The sequence below is a fragment of the Salvelinus namaycush genome, chromosome 12, assembly GCF_016432855.1.
Source record: "Salvelinus namaycush isolate Seneca chromosome 12, SaNama_1.0, whole genome shotgun sequence".
NCBI lineage: Eukaryota > Metazoa > Chordata > Actinopteri > Salmoniformes > Salmonidae > Salvelinus > Salvelinus namaycush.
The window spans coordinates 16433548-16450406 of record NC_052318.1 but is presented as its reverse complement, the minus strand read 5'-3'; the positions used below and the strand labels follow the sequence as shown (position 1 = coordinate 16450406).

At 43.1% G+C, this 16859-nt stretch overlaps 1 protein-coding gene across 1 annotated transcript in view; it reads left to right on the top strand.

The window, feature by feature from the left end:
- The window catches only part of LOC120056781 (kin of IRRE-like protein 3), a 163259-nt gene that overhangs the window by 30067 nt on the left and 116333 nt on the right, over positions 1 to 16859 (top strand). The window contains exon 3 of the mRNA XM_039004987.1: positions 4499 to 4648. Coding sequence (XP_038860915.1) covers positions 4499 to 4648 — 150 coding nt within the window. The remainder of the gene's footprint in view (positions 1 to 4498; positions 4649 to 16859) is intronic.

Here is a 16859-nt window from a genome sequence, read left to right as displayed (position 1 = left end):
GTCTAACAGTACAATACTAATACACAAATAATGCCAAGGAAAAAAGAAAAGGACAAAAAAAGAAGAAGTAACAAGAGATTAAGAAATGAGCCGTCAGAGTCCCGAATATGCGTTTGTGGTGTGTAAAGACACTATGGACAATATACACTGCTCAAAAAAATAAAGGGAACACTTAAACAACACAATGTAACTCCAAGTCAATCACACTTCTGTGAAATCAAACTGTCCACTTAGGAAGCAACACTGATTGACAATAAATTTCACATGCTGTTGTGCAAATGGAATAGACAACAGGTGGAAATTATAGGCAATTAGCAAGACACCCCCAATAAAGGAGTGGTTCTGCAGGTGGTGACCACAGACCACTTCTCAGTTCCTATGCTTCCTGGCTGATGTTTTGGTCACTTTTGAATGCTGGCGGTGCTTTCGCTCTAGTGGTAGCATGAGACGGAGTCTACAACCCACACAAGTGGCTCAGGTAGTGCAGCTCATCCAGGATGGCACATCAATGTGAGCTGTGGCAAGAAGGTTTGCTGTGTCTGTCAGCGTAATGTCTAGAGCATGGAGGCGCTACCAGGAGACAGGCCAGTACATCAGGAGACGTGAAGGAGGCCGTAGGAGGGCAACAACCCAGCAGCAGGACCGCTACCTCCGCCTTTGTGCAAGGAGGAGCACTGCCAGAGCCCTGCAAAATGACCTCCAGCAGGCCACAAATGTGCATGTGTCTGCTCAAACGGTCAGAAACAGACTCCATGAGGGTGGTATGAGGGCCCGACGTCCACAGGTGGGGGTTGTGCTTACAGCCCAACACCGTGCAGGACGTTTGGCATTTGCCAGAGAACACCAAGATTGGCAAATTCGCCACTGGCGCCCTGTGCTCTTCACAGATGAAAGCAGGTTCACACTGAGCACATGTGACAGACGTGACAGAGTCTGGAGACGCCGTGGAGAACGTTCTGCTGCCTGCAACATCCTCCAGGATGACCGGTTTGGCAGTGGGTCAGTCATGGTGTGGGGTGGCATTTCTTTGGGGGGCCGCACAGCCCTCCATGTGCTCGCCAGAGGTAGCCTGACTGCCATTAGGTACCGAGATGAGATCCTCAGACCCCTTGTGAGACCATATGCTGGTGCGGTTGGCCCTGGGTTCCTCCTAATGCAAGACAATGCTAGACCTCATGTGGCTGGAGTGTGTCAGCAGTTCCTGCAAGAGGAAGGCATTGATGCTATGGACTGGCCCGCTCGTTCCCCAGACCTGAATCCAATTGAGCACATCTGGGACATCATGTCTCGCTCCATCCACCAACGCCACGTTGCACCACAGACTGTCCAGGAGTTGGCGGATGCTTTAGTCCAGGTCTGGGAGGAGATCCCTCAGGAGACCATCCGCCACCTCATCAGGAGCATGCCCAGGTGTTGTAGGGAGGTCATACAGGCACGTGGAGGCCACACACACTACTGAGCCTCATTTTGACTTGTTTTAAGGACATTACATCAAAGATGGATCAGCCTGTAGTGTGGTTTTCCACTTTAATTTTGAGTGTGACTCCAAATCCAGACCTCCATGGGTTGATAAATTTGATTTCCATTGATAATTTCTGTGTGATTTTGTTGTCAGCACATTCAACTATGTAAAGAAAAAAGTATTTAATAAGAATATTTCATTCATTCAGATCTAGGATGTGTTATTTTAGTGTTCCCTTTATTTTTTTGAGCAGTGTATAAACAGGAACAATATATGTACAGCAGTAGTTATATAGGAGGAGATATACATACACTATACTGTATATACAAAAGTATGTGGACACCCTTTCAAATTAGTGGATTGTCTGTCTTTGGGTGCAACACTCACTAGTTCCAAACTCTCTCTGGATGCAACGTCAGCACAAGAACTGTTCGTCGGGAGCTTCATGAAATGGGTTTCCATGGCCAAGTAGATACACAGAAGCCTAAGATCACCATGTGCCATGCCAAGCGTCGGATGGAGTGGTGTAAAGCTTGGACTCTGGAGCAGTGGAAACGCGTTCTCTGGAGTGATGAATCACGCTTCACCATCTGGCAGTCAGACGGATGATTCTGGGTTTGGCGGATACCAGGAGAACACTCCCTGCCCCAATGCATAGTGCCAACTGTAAAGTTTGGTGGCGGAGGAATAATGGTCTGGGGCTGTTTTTCATGGTTCAGGCTAGGCCCCTTAGTTCAAGTGAAGGGGAATCTTAACACTACAGCATACAATGACATTCTAGACGATTCTGTGCTTCCAACTTTGTGGCAACAGTTTGAGGGAGGCCCTTTCCTGTTTCAGCATGACAATGCCCCCATGTAGAAAGCGAGGTCCATACAGAAATAGTGTATTGAGATCGGTGTGGAAGAACCTGACTGGCCTAAACAGAGCCCTGACCTCAACCCTATCAAACAACTTAGGGATGAATTCTAGCGCCAACTGCGAGCCACCCCTAATCACCCAACCTCACTAATGCTCTTACGGCTGAATGGAAGCAAGTCCCCGCAACATTGTTCCAACATCTGGAGGAAAGCCTTCACAGAAGAGTGGAGGCTGTTATAGCGGCAAAGGGGGGACCAACTCCATATTAGTGCTCATGATTTTGGAATAAGATGTTGGACAAGCAGGTGTCCACATACTTTTGGTCATGTATATATATTATATATACTGTGTATATATAGGATGAGGGGATGAGATAGGGTTTAGAAAGGGTTTGTACCTTAATGTAAAGTGTAACCTACATGCTTCGTGAGAGGTTAAAGTAAAAAATACAGTTTATTGCATTTAATCAATTTCCTAAAACTTCTTCAAAATGTGGTTTTATGTTGTTATGCATCTTATTAACAGAGGTCAGCACGATGTCCAGGTCCCCTTGGTGAATGTATTGAGAATGACCAACTGGCATTAACTTACAAAATCAGTAATGCTATTAACCATGTAATAGCTAATGAAATTCTAATGCTCTGGTCAAGACATACATGAATGCATTAGTGTATGTGCACAAAGTAAGACTAATAGGCCCTATACGTTGGCATCTGGCATATTATGTTGTTTGTATCAGCAGTGGTGTGGGAGTTAGTCTCTCGCAGTCAGCTCACTTAAGACTCCCCTACACTATGGCTCAGTAAAATGCTTCTATGATGATTTAGGCTTGTCATTGATCCCTTGGCAGTAGAATAAACAGCAGTATTTTAGAGAAAATCAATGAGCATTAATGTTATTTACTTTGCCCATTTGGGTTGAACGCTGCCCCCCCCCCCCCCCCCCCCCTCAAACCCACCATACACCCCCTGCCTGCTTCTTCCGGTCTCCTTATGCTCCTCCCTCCTTCTCTTCATTCACCAGAGCATGTATTTCTTTTCCTGTTTATTGGTCCTGGAAAATAAAAGAGGGATGTTGCAGCTTGACTTTGAACAGCGTTTTTTTAGTTGTGTTTTCTGAGAGAGCTTTCTGCATTTTCTTTCTATAGTTGCTGCTGTTTTACCTCTCTGTTGTTTCTGTTCTTCATCCATCAGCCCTCCTTTGACAGCTCAAATGAACATTGTCAGTTTGTGGATTTGTTCTTTCAAAACGGAAACTCTTCTTTGCGGTTCAATCGTTTGAATCCATCGCCTGAGTATCAACACACAGAATTCCCAAAGAAAGAAATAATAATTGCAGTTAGTGTATCACCTCTAACATTGTGTTACTTTTGTTATGTAACACATTCATACATAAGAATAGGAATCCCCACAACATCATACATTTAGACTACAGACTCATTACAGGTTAAAAGAGGCCGTATTATTTTCAATTCAGTGGATCCGATACAAAATGTACTTGCTTTGCTAAAAACAATATCCGATCTGTTTAGGGTGATATTATTTCCTAATAAAATGGTCTATTAGATATTACATATCGCTCATTTGTTTTTCCACTGGGTTATAGTAGCTATTACGGCAGACACTGGACTCAACACAATTGGCGATGGGAAAATTGAATCCCCTCGAGGGCTGACAGCTGCTCAATTTATGTGCGGGAGGCCAGATTAACACTCCATTTTTTTATTTGAGGAAGGAAAAACAAGAAAGTCCACCATTCCCTTTCTTCTCTCCTCCTCCAAGGATAACTGTAGGTGGCCAGAGAAAGTAATTAGCTACTATACGTGCATGTTTTACCGTGCTAAAGATGTATAATCTTATAAGGAGTGGAAAGCAACAATAACACAGCCCACATCAAATATATAATTGTGTGTGTGTGTGTGTATGTATGTGTGTGTATGTGTGTGTGCGTGTGTGCGCGCGTGTGTGTTCTCCATTATAATTGTGCGTGTTCTCCTGAAAGGAATAACAAGCTCACTCTGAAAAACCAATTGTTGCTTTAATTGTGTTTCTTTAAACTAGTGGGCATTGCAATCCATATCCCCGGATAATTGGAAAACCTAGCGTGTGGACACACATAATGAAGGGGTGTGTGTGTGTGTGTGCAGGAGTAACAATGTGTGTTCTTGTGTTCCAGGCTACCCACGTTATGACATCGTGGGAGACCACAGCAAGGGTGAATACCACCTCTTGATTCAGAGAACTGAAATGCAGGATGACGCCTTCTTCGAGTGCCAGGCCATCCAGGCAGCTATCAGAACACGCCCCGCCCGACTAACTGTGCTCGGTAAGGATCAGCTAGAATACTATTTGGTTACATTCAAGATCACTAAATCATTGTGTATACAGTATGTCTGCAAGGTTCAGGTAAATTGGAAGGCGTATCAGAATGAGTGAGTGTTGAGAGAACATCCTGTTCAAGGCCACGTAACACTTGCAAAACAGTGTCAAACTGTTTCACAGCAGGTAGAAAAAGTAGTAGATTTGGGGAACCTGAAGAGTTGACATTTTAGATGACTTAGACTGCGTCCCAAATGGCACCTATATAGTGCACTACTTTGACCAGAGCCCCTTGAACATGGCGGCAGGTAGCCTAACGGTTAGAGAGGCGAGCTAGCAGCCAGTTCGAATCCCGGATCCAATGGGAGAAATCTGGCGGGAAATGAGCTGGCAACCGGAGGGATGCTGGTATCAAATCTTAGATGCCATTGCCTGCCATTGTGCCCTTGAGCAAACACTTAACCCCCCACAGCAACGGCACCCAGTGTGGCAGCCCCCCGCACCTCTCCAAAAACATGTATGTGTGTCTTTCGGATGGGTTGGGTTAAATTTCGATTGGACTTTGTATACAATTGACCAATTAAGTGACCTTAATCTTAATAGTGCCTGGTTAAAAGTAGTGCAATATATAACGAATAGGGTGCCATTTCAAATGCATACGTAAAGTGAGCGAGAGGAAGGGATAGAGGGAAGAAAATGAGGAGAGCTGGGAATACTGTAATATTGAAATAGCTCAGTAATCATTTGAAGGGCGGAGGGAAATGAATATGAATCGGCTAGAGATCAATCATGGATGCATCCTCAAATCAGGCTTAATGAGGTGATGCCAAATCCCCCCAATCTGTTTTCCATCAGCCATCATTTGGGGTGGGATCGATGGAACCCTTCGATGCAAACCCTTTGGGGCCTTGGGCAGAGGCAAGGAAGGAGCACCCTAATTAGCATTATCGATTCATCCTCCCTTGTTTAAAGCATGATATATTCCAGAGGTATTAGTTCATTATTCCCCCCCTTAGTGGATGCATTTTTGCCCACTAATTTAAAGTTGGTTACTTAGTGGGGAGTATGAAGTGGCCGATCAAAGGCAGGGAGAGGGGAGAGTTAAGATGTTGGCGATTCGGCTCCAATAGAATTATTAATTAGGTTTTTAGGGCAAGAGAGACAAATCATCCTCCTCCCCAGGGCCTAGCCATTAGCATGACACTTAATCCCAGACAAATCGGCATCGCTTTGGAAAAAAAGTTGCATACAAAGCCACCAGCGGGACAGGTGAGAGAGGTAATGAATGTATGGATGCTGTCATGGTCAATCCCCGTCTGTCACTTCCCCTTCGGTGGAGATGGTTGGAGACTCAGAGGCAGCCAACCACCGGCCTCACTCCAATGCTTGACAGCCTTGCCGTGTTGTGCTCTCATAACCAGAGTGGATGCCTGCCCGTACACCGACTGGCTCCTCCTCACAAGCATCTGTTGGTGTCAGGGATTTTATTAAAACATTTTCAGACTGCAGCTTTGATGCTTTGTGTGATGTTGAGGATATGTGTTAGACATACTTTGGGATTCCTCTTTGGACCCTGTTCTTTGAACATAGCTTCCATAGTTGAAACATTTGTGTTTATACATTGCAATATCCTCGCAATACAATGTCCCAAAAGTGCAAAAGTGTTCAGTGTTCATGCACCCCATAGGTGATCAATTACACAAGTTTTAGCTGCTGCATTAGACAAGGCAGTGTCGTTTCCGTAATAGCCTGACCTTACTTTCCTCCCTCATAAGGAAAGCATTCTATTTGCAGACACACAATAATATCCCAACACACTGCAGCCTGCCTGGGCCTAAACTACAGATAAACCCAGGGGCTGTCATTAACACCGACTCCACGCAATATCGCTGGGATGAAAATGCCCTCCACCAGTGACATTTGAACTTTGAACCCCATCTGAGAGTGGCAGGGTAATCCAAATGGCCTTGTGGCGGTGGCTCTGTTGAATAAGGCATGAGATAGTGAAGTTACAAGATCCAAAAGGGGCCCTTGAGGCTAATTAGATCCCTAGAAATCCCCCCAGCCATGCAGGGGAGCCACAGCCGGCTGTCATTGAGCTAAAGGGGGATAGCACGGCACTAGCAGAGGTCAGGGCTGCTTTAAATGGGCTTTGGAGATAACCGCAGGTATTAATCTCAGACATGCATGACTGCCAATTGAGCAACAACATGGCACGAGAGTTGCCTCAATCAGATGATGTCTTCTGTTGACAAAGATGCTTTCTGAGAATGAAACGTGAAATGTGCTCTCCAAAATTCCCGGACTGGGAACCCTCGCAGGAGGCTCCGGACTGAGAACCCCCGCTGGAGGCTCTGGACTGCAGACCGTCGCTGGAGGCTCTGGACCGCAGACCATCGTTGGAGGCTCTGGACCGCAGACCATCGCTGGAAGCTCTGGACTGGGACCCGTCGCCAGAAGCTCTGGACTGGGAACTGTCGCCGGAAGCTCTGGACTGGGAACTGTCGCCGGAAGCTCTGGACTGGGACCTGTCGCCGGAAGCTCTGGACTGAGAACGGTCGCCGGAAGCTCTGGACTGGGAACTGTCGCCGGAAGCTCTGGACTGGGAACGGTCGCCGGAAGCTCTGGACTGGGAACTGTTGCCGGAAGCTCTGGACTGTGGAGGGGCAGTGGAGGCCTGATGCGTGGGACCGGTACAGGTGGCACCGGGCTGATGACACGCACCTCAGGGCGAGTGCGGGGAGGAGGCACAGGACGTACTGGACTGTGGAGGCGCACTGGAGACCTGATGCGTGGGACCGGTACAGGTGGCATCGGGCTGATGACACGCACCTCAGGGCGAGTGCGGGGAGGAGGCACAGGACGTACTGGACTGTGGAGGCGCACTGGAGGCCTGATGCGTGGGACCGGTACAGGTGGCACCGGGCTGATGACACGCACCTCAGGGCGAGTGCGGGGAGGAAGCACAGGACGTACCTGACTGGGGACACGCACTTCAGGGAGAGTGCGAGGAGCAGACACAGTACGTACCTGACTGGGGATACGCACTTCAGGGAGAGTGCGAGGAGCAGGCACAGGACGAACCTGACTGGGAAGGTGTACTTGAGGGAGAGTGCGAGGAGTAGGCCGCGAACCCCGGTGTCGTCGTTGTCCTTCCTTCACCGCTTGCGTCTGCTTACATGGAAGGCTTTTGTTTCCTGCCATTATCTCCTCCCAAGTCCTCCCAAGTCCAACAGCTTGGATACCTGCTACTCCTGGCCACGCTGCTTTGTCCGTTTGTGGTGGGATCTTCTGTCACGTTCGTCATAAGGAGTAGACCAAGATGCAGCGTGGTATGTTTCCATCCTTTATTTTGGAATAGAAAACTTCAAAGACCAAAACAACAAAACGAACAAACGAAACGTGAAGCTAGAATAATGCTCACAGGCAATTATACATAGACAAGATCCCACAAAGCACAATGGGGAAATGGCTACCTAAATATGATCCCCAATCAGAGACAACGATAAACAGCTGCCTCTGATTGGGAACCATACTAGGCCAACATAGAAATAAAATTCCCCTAGATAACCCATCCTAAAATCACACCCCGACCAACCAACATAGAGAATAAATAGCTCTCTATGGTCAGGGCGTGACAGTTTTAGATCATTAGTTTGCTTAATCTGATCAGTCTAGTTTTAGAACGTTTCGTGTCGGCTGCTAGAGTTTCCAAGATTCATCAATTAAAATCTTAGCAAAAGACATGAGATGAGACGGTTCAGTTTGACCAATCAGAGAACAGTGCACTGTGACCAAATGCTTGCTAGGTTGCTGATATTTCTCTGTAATGTCACAGAGTATTATGACCTGTCTTTGGTGAGCCAGTGGCTGCATGTATTTCATGTAACTCATTTGCTACAACAACTTGCTACACAAAGTACAACTTGTTACAAAGTTTCAACACATCATTGAAAGCATAAAGTGTCACCATGGAAACTGGTCATCATTTTGATCTGAATGCCCAGTTGTTAGTCAGTTGTTCTACAACACAAAATTCTAAAACTGTCTAGTTTTGTCTCATGTCGTCTCTCCTAATGTCAGTTGCTAGATCTGAACTGGCCTTTCGATAATGATTGAAATATGTTTTTGTACAGACTCTGTATTATGACCTGGAGTGCAAGTGTCTGCTCAGTTTCTTTTAATGTGTTGTTTACTGCAATTCATATAAACTATTGCAGCTATTTACATTATATTGAGGGCTGGGGAAAAATCTCACATGGGGCATAATTGCAAATGCTTTAATTATCTATCAAATTTGTGTAGTTATTTACTCTAATCAATGTGTGTGATTTGTCAGTTGAATAAATTTAACAGAGCTCATCTTTGAGGTTTCCAAAGTGCCTGTTGAATAACTCTGCAAATAGGTTTAACGCTTTGGACAAACTGTAGCCTACAGTAGCTCTACCACAGCTAACAGGTTACCTTTCTTACCTTCCTTAATTGACCCTACTTCATTGCATGCTAACTCAGTCACTTGCTTTTAACCCTGTGATACCCCAAAAAATTTGATAATGCGTTTTTGCAAGACTTACTAAAATACCTCTAGCACTGGCTCAGAAGCAAACTGTAAGCTTCAATTCACAAGTGCCATGTTTGAAAACAACCTGCCCCTGTGGCTGAAAGTGAATGAAAAGCTCAGATCAACCTTGATGTGCAGTAAAATAGTGCTAAATAAAACAATGAGTTAACCCTTCCCTGACAAGTCTACACACACATCTAGACTCTATACGTCCCCTGTGAACCTCTGGCTACCTCTGGGCTGATTAACCAGGGCTTTTCAGAGCAAAAAGGATTTTCCCTCCCCTCAGCAGCTTAGTGGTTATTACTGTCACTTGTTATGGATTAGCCTTTATGCCTACTGGAGGTAATCACCCTCTATACCGACAATAAAAGATCAATCAAACTGAGGAGAAGCAGCACACACCGCCTCATCTACAAGGCTGCCTCTCTCCTGCATCCATAGAGCCATTGCACATTGGCGTCCCAAACCGTCCAAACTCTTCCCCCACAGTGGCTGTTTTTTTGTCACTGTAGTAACCTTGCTATGGTGATTGATGCCCTCTCATACACAGCGAGCTGATATTTTAATCCCTCATCCCAACATCCTCCCATCCTACCAATCTGCCTTTTATTTAATCTCAAAACCAGCAGTGGCCCAGGCTAGGTAAACGAGCACTAGAATGGGAAGGGCACTTGGTTGTTCTGTGTGTTAAAGATCTGTAAGTGGAACTTTTGAATGTAAAGCCTGTTGATATATGGCCTATATTCATATATTGATGCTAGGAAAATTACACATTTTAGCTCGAATTGGTTGAGTTACAAAACATTAATTAATGAAGTGTTATGTTGATTTTGAATAATGTATTTGTATTATTTGGTACTGGACACTGTTTATTATTTATTGCCTTGATCTGGTTCTGTATTTGATGGATAATTTGCAAGCAATAAGCATGTTGGGCACAGGAGGCTGCTAAGGGAAGGGTTGCTCATAATAATGTTCGGAACGGAGCAAATGGAATGGCATCAAACACATGGAAACCATGTGTTTGATGTGTTTGATACCATTTCACTTATTCCGTTCCAGCTATTACCATGAGCCCGTCCTCCCCAGTTAAGGTGCCACCAACGTCCTGTGGTCTGGGAATACAGCATCTATTGATTTGAGAGCTAGCACTTGTATTGATTAGGCCGTCCAGATTAATGTTATTGGCATGGGGTCATTGACATTCACCTCTATTCACTTTCTTGAAGTTTTCATCCCATACGAAGACGGATGATTCTAAGATGATTTCTTGTATTAAGGTGACACCTAACAACAGCCTCTACGTGGGACAATTACAGTTTGAGCAATCTTTTGTTCTCCAAACGGATTGAAATAGGTTTGATAAAAATTGGAGCTGTCTGTCTTATAAACAAGCCTGAATAAAGCTCATCTAATTTGTCTTGAGCCCTAGAGTGATTACAGCATCAGGACCCAAACAAATTAGGATGTAAACTGCATTAATAGAAACGCCGATAGGAGATCATTTGTATTTTCAGCTTGCCTCCTCCTCTGCCATTTTTCATCCTTTTGTACTGTCACGGTAGATTGAGAACACTAGACAGTGGAGAGAAAAGTGCAGCTCATCCAAGCAGAATTCTAATACTCCCCACTCTCACTTTTTCTCCTCTCTGTTGAGCTGTGGTGGTTTGAGGGATTGGCGTTGTGGGCCACTGGGCCATATCTGTTGGGTGTTTCGGAGCATGGCGGGATTCTAGGGAGGTGTCTATCATTTCCTAATGACGTGCCAGCCGGGGCATGTCTGTCTCAGCGTGCCGCCCGGCCCACGGCACTCAGTTAGGAGCCGAGCGCTATATGGGGAAAGATCTGGTCATACCTCACATGGAGAGTCTTATTAATTTTCTATTACACTTTAATAAGTAGTATTTAACACCTTAATAAGGAATTAATGGTGTTATAATGGCCCTATTCATTGTCTACTACAGATTAAAAAGGCGTGTATGACAGCTGAATATCAGAGAGGAGCCAGTTCATGAAGGGAATGGATCTGATCACACTTCATATGAAGGGCCTTTTTCATTGTCTATCAAATCAAATCAAAGTTTATTGGTCGCATATATAGATTTACAGGTGTTAAGGCAGGTGCAGCCAAATGCTTATGTTACTAGCTCCAGCAGTTCAGTAGAATGTTTCGCAAATACAATACAAATACACAAATAATAATCAAGAAATAACAATCCAAGAATGTGTGGGAATCCAGAATATAAATATGTGGTGTGTATAGACAGTATATCATTTGGAAAAGAAAATGGTGTGTACAGTATTAAACATATTGGGATGAGCTATGTCGAGAATACAGTATATACAGTTGAAGTCAGAAGTTTACATACACTTAGGTTGTAGTCATTAAAACTCGTTTCTCAACCACTCCACAAATTTCTTGTTGACAAACTATAATTTTGGCAAGTCGGTTAGGGCATCTACTTTGTGCATGACACAAGTCATTTTTCCAACAATTGTTTACAGACAGATTATTTCACTTATAATTCACTGCATCACAATTCCAGTGGGTCGGAAGTTTACATACACTAAGTTGACTGTGCCTTTAAACAGCTTGGAAAATTTCTGAAAATTATGTCATGGGTTTAGAAGCTTCTGATAGGCTGATTGACATCATTTGAGTCAATTGGAGGTGTACCTGTGGATGTATTTCAAGCCCTACCTTAAAACTCAGTGCCTCTTTGCTTGACATCATGGGAACATCAAAAGAAATCAGCCAAGACCTCAGAAAGAAATTGTAGACGTCTACAAGTCTGGTTCATCCTTGGGAGCAATTTCTAAATGCCTGAAGGTACCATGTTCATCTGTACAAACAATAGTACGCAAGTATAAACACTATGGGACCACGCAGCCATCATACCGCTCAGGAAGGAGACGCGTTCTGTCTCCTAGAGATGAATGTACTTTGGTGCAAAAAGTGCAAATCAATCCCAGAACAACAGCAAAGGACCTTGTGAAGATGCTGGAGGAAACAGGTACGCAAGTATCTATATCCACAGTAAAATGAGTCCTATATCGACATAACCTGAAAGGCCGCTCATCAAGGAAGATGCCACTGCTCCAAAACTACCATTAAAATTCAGACTATGGTTTGCAACTCCACATGGGGACAAAGATCGTACTTTCTGGAGAAATGTCCTCTGGTCTGATGAAACAAAAATAGAACTGTTTGCCATAATGACCATCGTTATGTTTGGAGGAAAAAGGGGGAGGCTTGCAAGCCAAAGAACACCATCCCAACCGTGAAGCATCAGGTGGTAGCATTATGTTGTGGGGGTGCTTTGCTGCAGGAGGAACTGGTGCACCTCACAAAATAGATGGCATCATGAGGAGAGAAAATTATGTGGATATATTGAAGCAACATCTCAAGACATCAGTCAGGAAGTTAAAGCTTGGTCACAAATGGGTCTTCCAAATGGACAATGACCCCAAGCATACTTCCAAAGTTGTGGCAAAATGGCTTAAGGACAACAAAGTCAAGGTATTGGAGTGGCCATCACAAAGCCCTGACCTCAATCCTAGAGATCATTTGTGGGCAGAACTGAAAAAGCGTGTGTGAGCATGGAGGCCTACAAACTGACTCAGTTACACAAGCTCTGTCAGGAGGAATGGGCCAAAATTCACCCAACTTATTTTGGGAAGCTTGTGGAAGGCTACCCAAAACGTTTGACTCAAGTTAAAACATTTAAATTAATTTAAATGCAATGCTACCAAATACTAATTGAGTGTATGTAAACTTCTGACCCACTGGGAATGTGATGAAATGAGCCTCCTTCCAGACTCATATTAAACATCTCCAATCCAAAATCAAATCAAGAATCGGCTTTCTATTTCGCAACAAAGCCTCCATCACTCACGCCGCCAAACTTACCCTAGTAAAACTGACTATCCTACCGATCCTCGACTTCGGCGATGTCATCTACAAAATAGCTTCCAATACTCTACTCAGCAAACTAGATGCAGTTTTTCACAGTTCCATCCGTTTTGTTACTAAAACACCTTATACCACCCACCACTGCGACCTGTATGCTCTAGTCGGCTGGCCCTCGCTACATATTCGTCGCCAGACCCACTGGCTCCAGGTCATCTATAAGTCCGTGCTAGGTAAAGCTCCGCCTTATCTCAGTTCACTGGTCACGATAACAACACCCACCCATAGCACGCGCTCCAGCAGATATATCTCACTGATCATCCCAAAAGCCAACACCTCATTTGGCCGCCTTTCCTTCCAGTTCTCTGCTGCCTGTGACTGGAACGAATTGCAAAAATCGCTGAAGTTGGAGACTTTTATTTCCCTCACTAACTTTAAACATCTGCTATCTGAGCAGCTAACCGATCGCTGCAGCTGTACATAGTCCACCTGTAAACAGCCCACCCAATTTACCTACCTCATCCCCTTACTGTTTTTATTTATTTACTTTTTTGCTCTTTAGCACACCAGTATCTCTACTTGCACATGATCATCTGATGATTTATCACTCCAGTGTTAATCTGCTAAATTGTAATTATTCGCATCCTATGGCCTATGTATTGCCTACCTCCTCATGCCTTTTGCACACAATGTATATAGACTCATTTTTTCCCCTGTGTTATTGACTTGTTTATTGTTTACTCCATGTGTAACTCTGTGTTGTTGTCTGTTCACACTGCTATGCTTTATCTTGGCCAGGTCGCAGTTGTAAATGAGAACTTGTTATCAACTAGCCTACCTGGTTAAATAAAGGTGAAATAAAAAAATGAAATAAATAAAAGCTGAAATAAATAATCCTCTATTATTCTGACATTTCACATTCTTAAAATAAAGTGGTGATCCTAACTGACCTAAGCCAGGGAATTTTTATTAGGATTAAATGTTAGGAATTGTGAAAAACTGAGTTTAATAAATGTATTTGGCTAAGGTGTATATAAACTTCCAACTTCAACTGTACATACGCAGTGAATAAACAACAGTATACAGAATATGAGGTGACCAGTGTTCAATGACTCTATAGACATGGGGCATTAGTCTCAAGGTTCCGAGCTGAGTACCGGGCAGGTAGTCACCTACTGATGGCTGTTCAACGGTCTGATCGCCTGGTGATAGAAGCTGTTGCTCAGTATCTCAGTCTGATTCACATGTTATTTAGCCTTGCACAACACCTTAATATGGAATTATTCCCATTTCTTTGAACCATTGCCCCCACCCACAAGGTGTATAAACAACATTAGACAACCTTGTTAATTTTTTTCTGTAAATCAGTGATATTTATTCCCATAGTAATTCGTTATGGATCCATAACTAAATCAACATCTGCATTTTGACAGAGTATTTTTATCATTATGTTATTAACAAAAGCATAAAGATGCTGAAGAAGAAATACAGTACTGGCCATCAGACTGTTAAACAGCCATCACTAACATTGAGTGGCTGCTGCCAACATACTGACTCAAAGCTCTAGCCACTTTAATAATTATTGGATGTAATAAATGCATCACTAGTCACTTTAAACAATGACACTTTATATAATGTTTACATACCCTACATTTCTCATCTCATATGTATATACTGTACTCTATACCATCTACTGCATCTTGCCTATGCCGTTCGGCTATCGCTCATCCATATATTTATATGTACATATTCTTATTCATTCCTTTACACTTGTGTGTATAAGGTAGTTGTTGTGAAATTGTTAGATTACTTGTTAGATATTACTGCACTGTCGGAACTAGAAGCAAAAGCATTTCGCTATACTCGCATTAACATCTGCTAACCATGTGTATGTGACCAATAAAATTTGATTTGATTTGATTACTGTACAGTATATGCTTTTACATTTGGATAATAAAGCATTTAATTGAAGCATTTTGAAGAAATAAGCCACCTGCATTTGTTTATTAGGGTACTATGTAGTCTGACAAGTATACGTAGCCTACAATACATACTGTAGTAAACATGGGAAAGTGCCTAATTCCTTACATAAGGGAGAGCAGGCCATGTCCAGACTTTCTCGGTGACCTCAAGTACTCATTTGTCTGACAAACAAAGACCTTCACGTCCTGCAGGCCCAAGGATCAAAGCTGGTGAGACATTCAATGACGTCATCTTCACAGACGAATCAACCGTGGCCCTTGAGCAAATTGCTCAAAATTTCTGCAGAAAAAAAGGAAGAAGATCAAGCAAGCCGAGTCCCAAGCATCCTCTGAAACTCCATATGTGGGAGCAATTTCTCGCCAGGGACCAGGCCCATATTTGAATATTGATGGTAAGTTTGGCTATTTAAGGTACATAAAATATTGTTGTGAATTATGTGTTCCACAATAATTCACTCTTGCCTCTTTTTTCAGGTATCGTGGCTCGAGATTTCTTTGAGGAAGAAATCATCAAGAGATATGCTGAACCCTATGTCAGAAAGGTGTTTCTGGGACCACATCGTTTCTTTCAAAGTAGGATTATAGCAATATTTTTGTTACGTTTAGGCCTATTTACATGTATATTTCTATTATTGTACCAAATGTTGGCTGTTAGGCTAAATGTCTTTTTTTCTTCTCCAAATGCAGACAATGACCTAAAACACACTGCCGCCCAGGTTTGCATTGCAAATGAGGGCATAAACTCGGTCAAGACGCCAGCAGAGTAAGATGACCTTTATGTCGTAAAATAAAGGTTCAATAAATATAAGTAAATAAATAAAAGACCTACAACACCTACAGTAGGCCTACAGTATATCTAAAAATATATTTTGTTCATCTCTACATTTAGATCTCCTAATTTCAACTGGATCGAACTTGTTTGGCATCAACTGAAAACATTCATCCGTAACTCTGCCAAGCCGACAAGAAAAGATGAACTGGTCAAGGCTATCAAGATGTTTTGGCTAGAGAAATTGACGATACAACAATGCAACAAATACATTGATTATATCAGAAAGTTTTTACCTGTGGTCGTGGAGCTGGGTGGAAGTGCAACTAAAATGTAGTTTAAATAAACATCCGCATTTGAATGTCATTTTCTTGTTATTTTATTAACGAAAGCATAAAGATGTTGAGGAAGAAATACTGTACTGATGTTTTGAGTTAGAAATGTAACACTTTAAAGTATTTAAGCATTGAATACATTGCAAGTTTAGGGATTTTCACTACAGTAGCCGGGCTATAAAAAGTATGTTGTCCTGCAAATAGGAAACATTTGCATGATGGGCTACACCTGCTACAGTACAGTGCTACAGTTTGTGAAAGCAAGTGTTTGAAAACCTGTTTTCAAAATGCCTCCAGTTGTCCATCACTACTGTAAATAAAAACACAGCATCTTGCTTACATCTTGTTTACATTCTTTATTGTAACTACAATGTCACAAATCATTTGTATCTACCTTTCCAATTACTTTTAGAGTTTGGGATTTACAAATGTGCGCTTTTCATTATTAGTTACATAGTTTTAGTTCGAACGTGTAACGGCTTTCTTCCTGGGATGAAGGAGAGGACCAAAATGCAGCGCAGTTAGTGTTCAACATGTTTAATTAAACCATAAACGATGAACATTAACAAACATTACAAAACAACAAACGTGAAAGCTGAGACAGTCCTATCTGGTGCAGAACACAAACACAGAGACAGGAAATAACCACCCACAATCC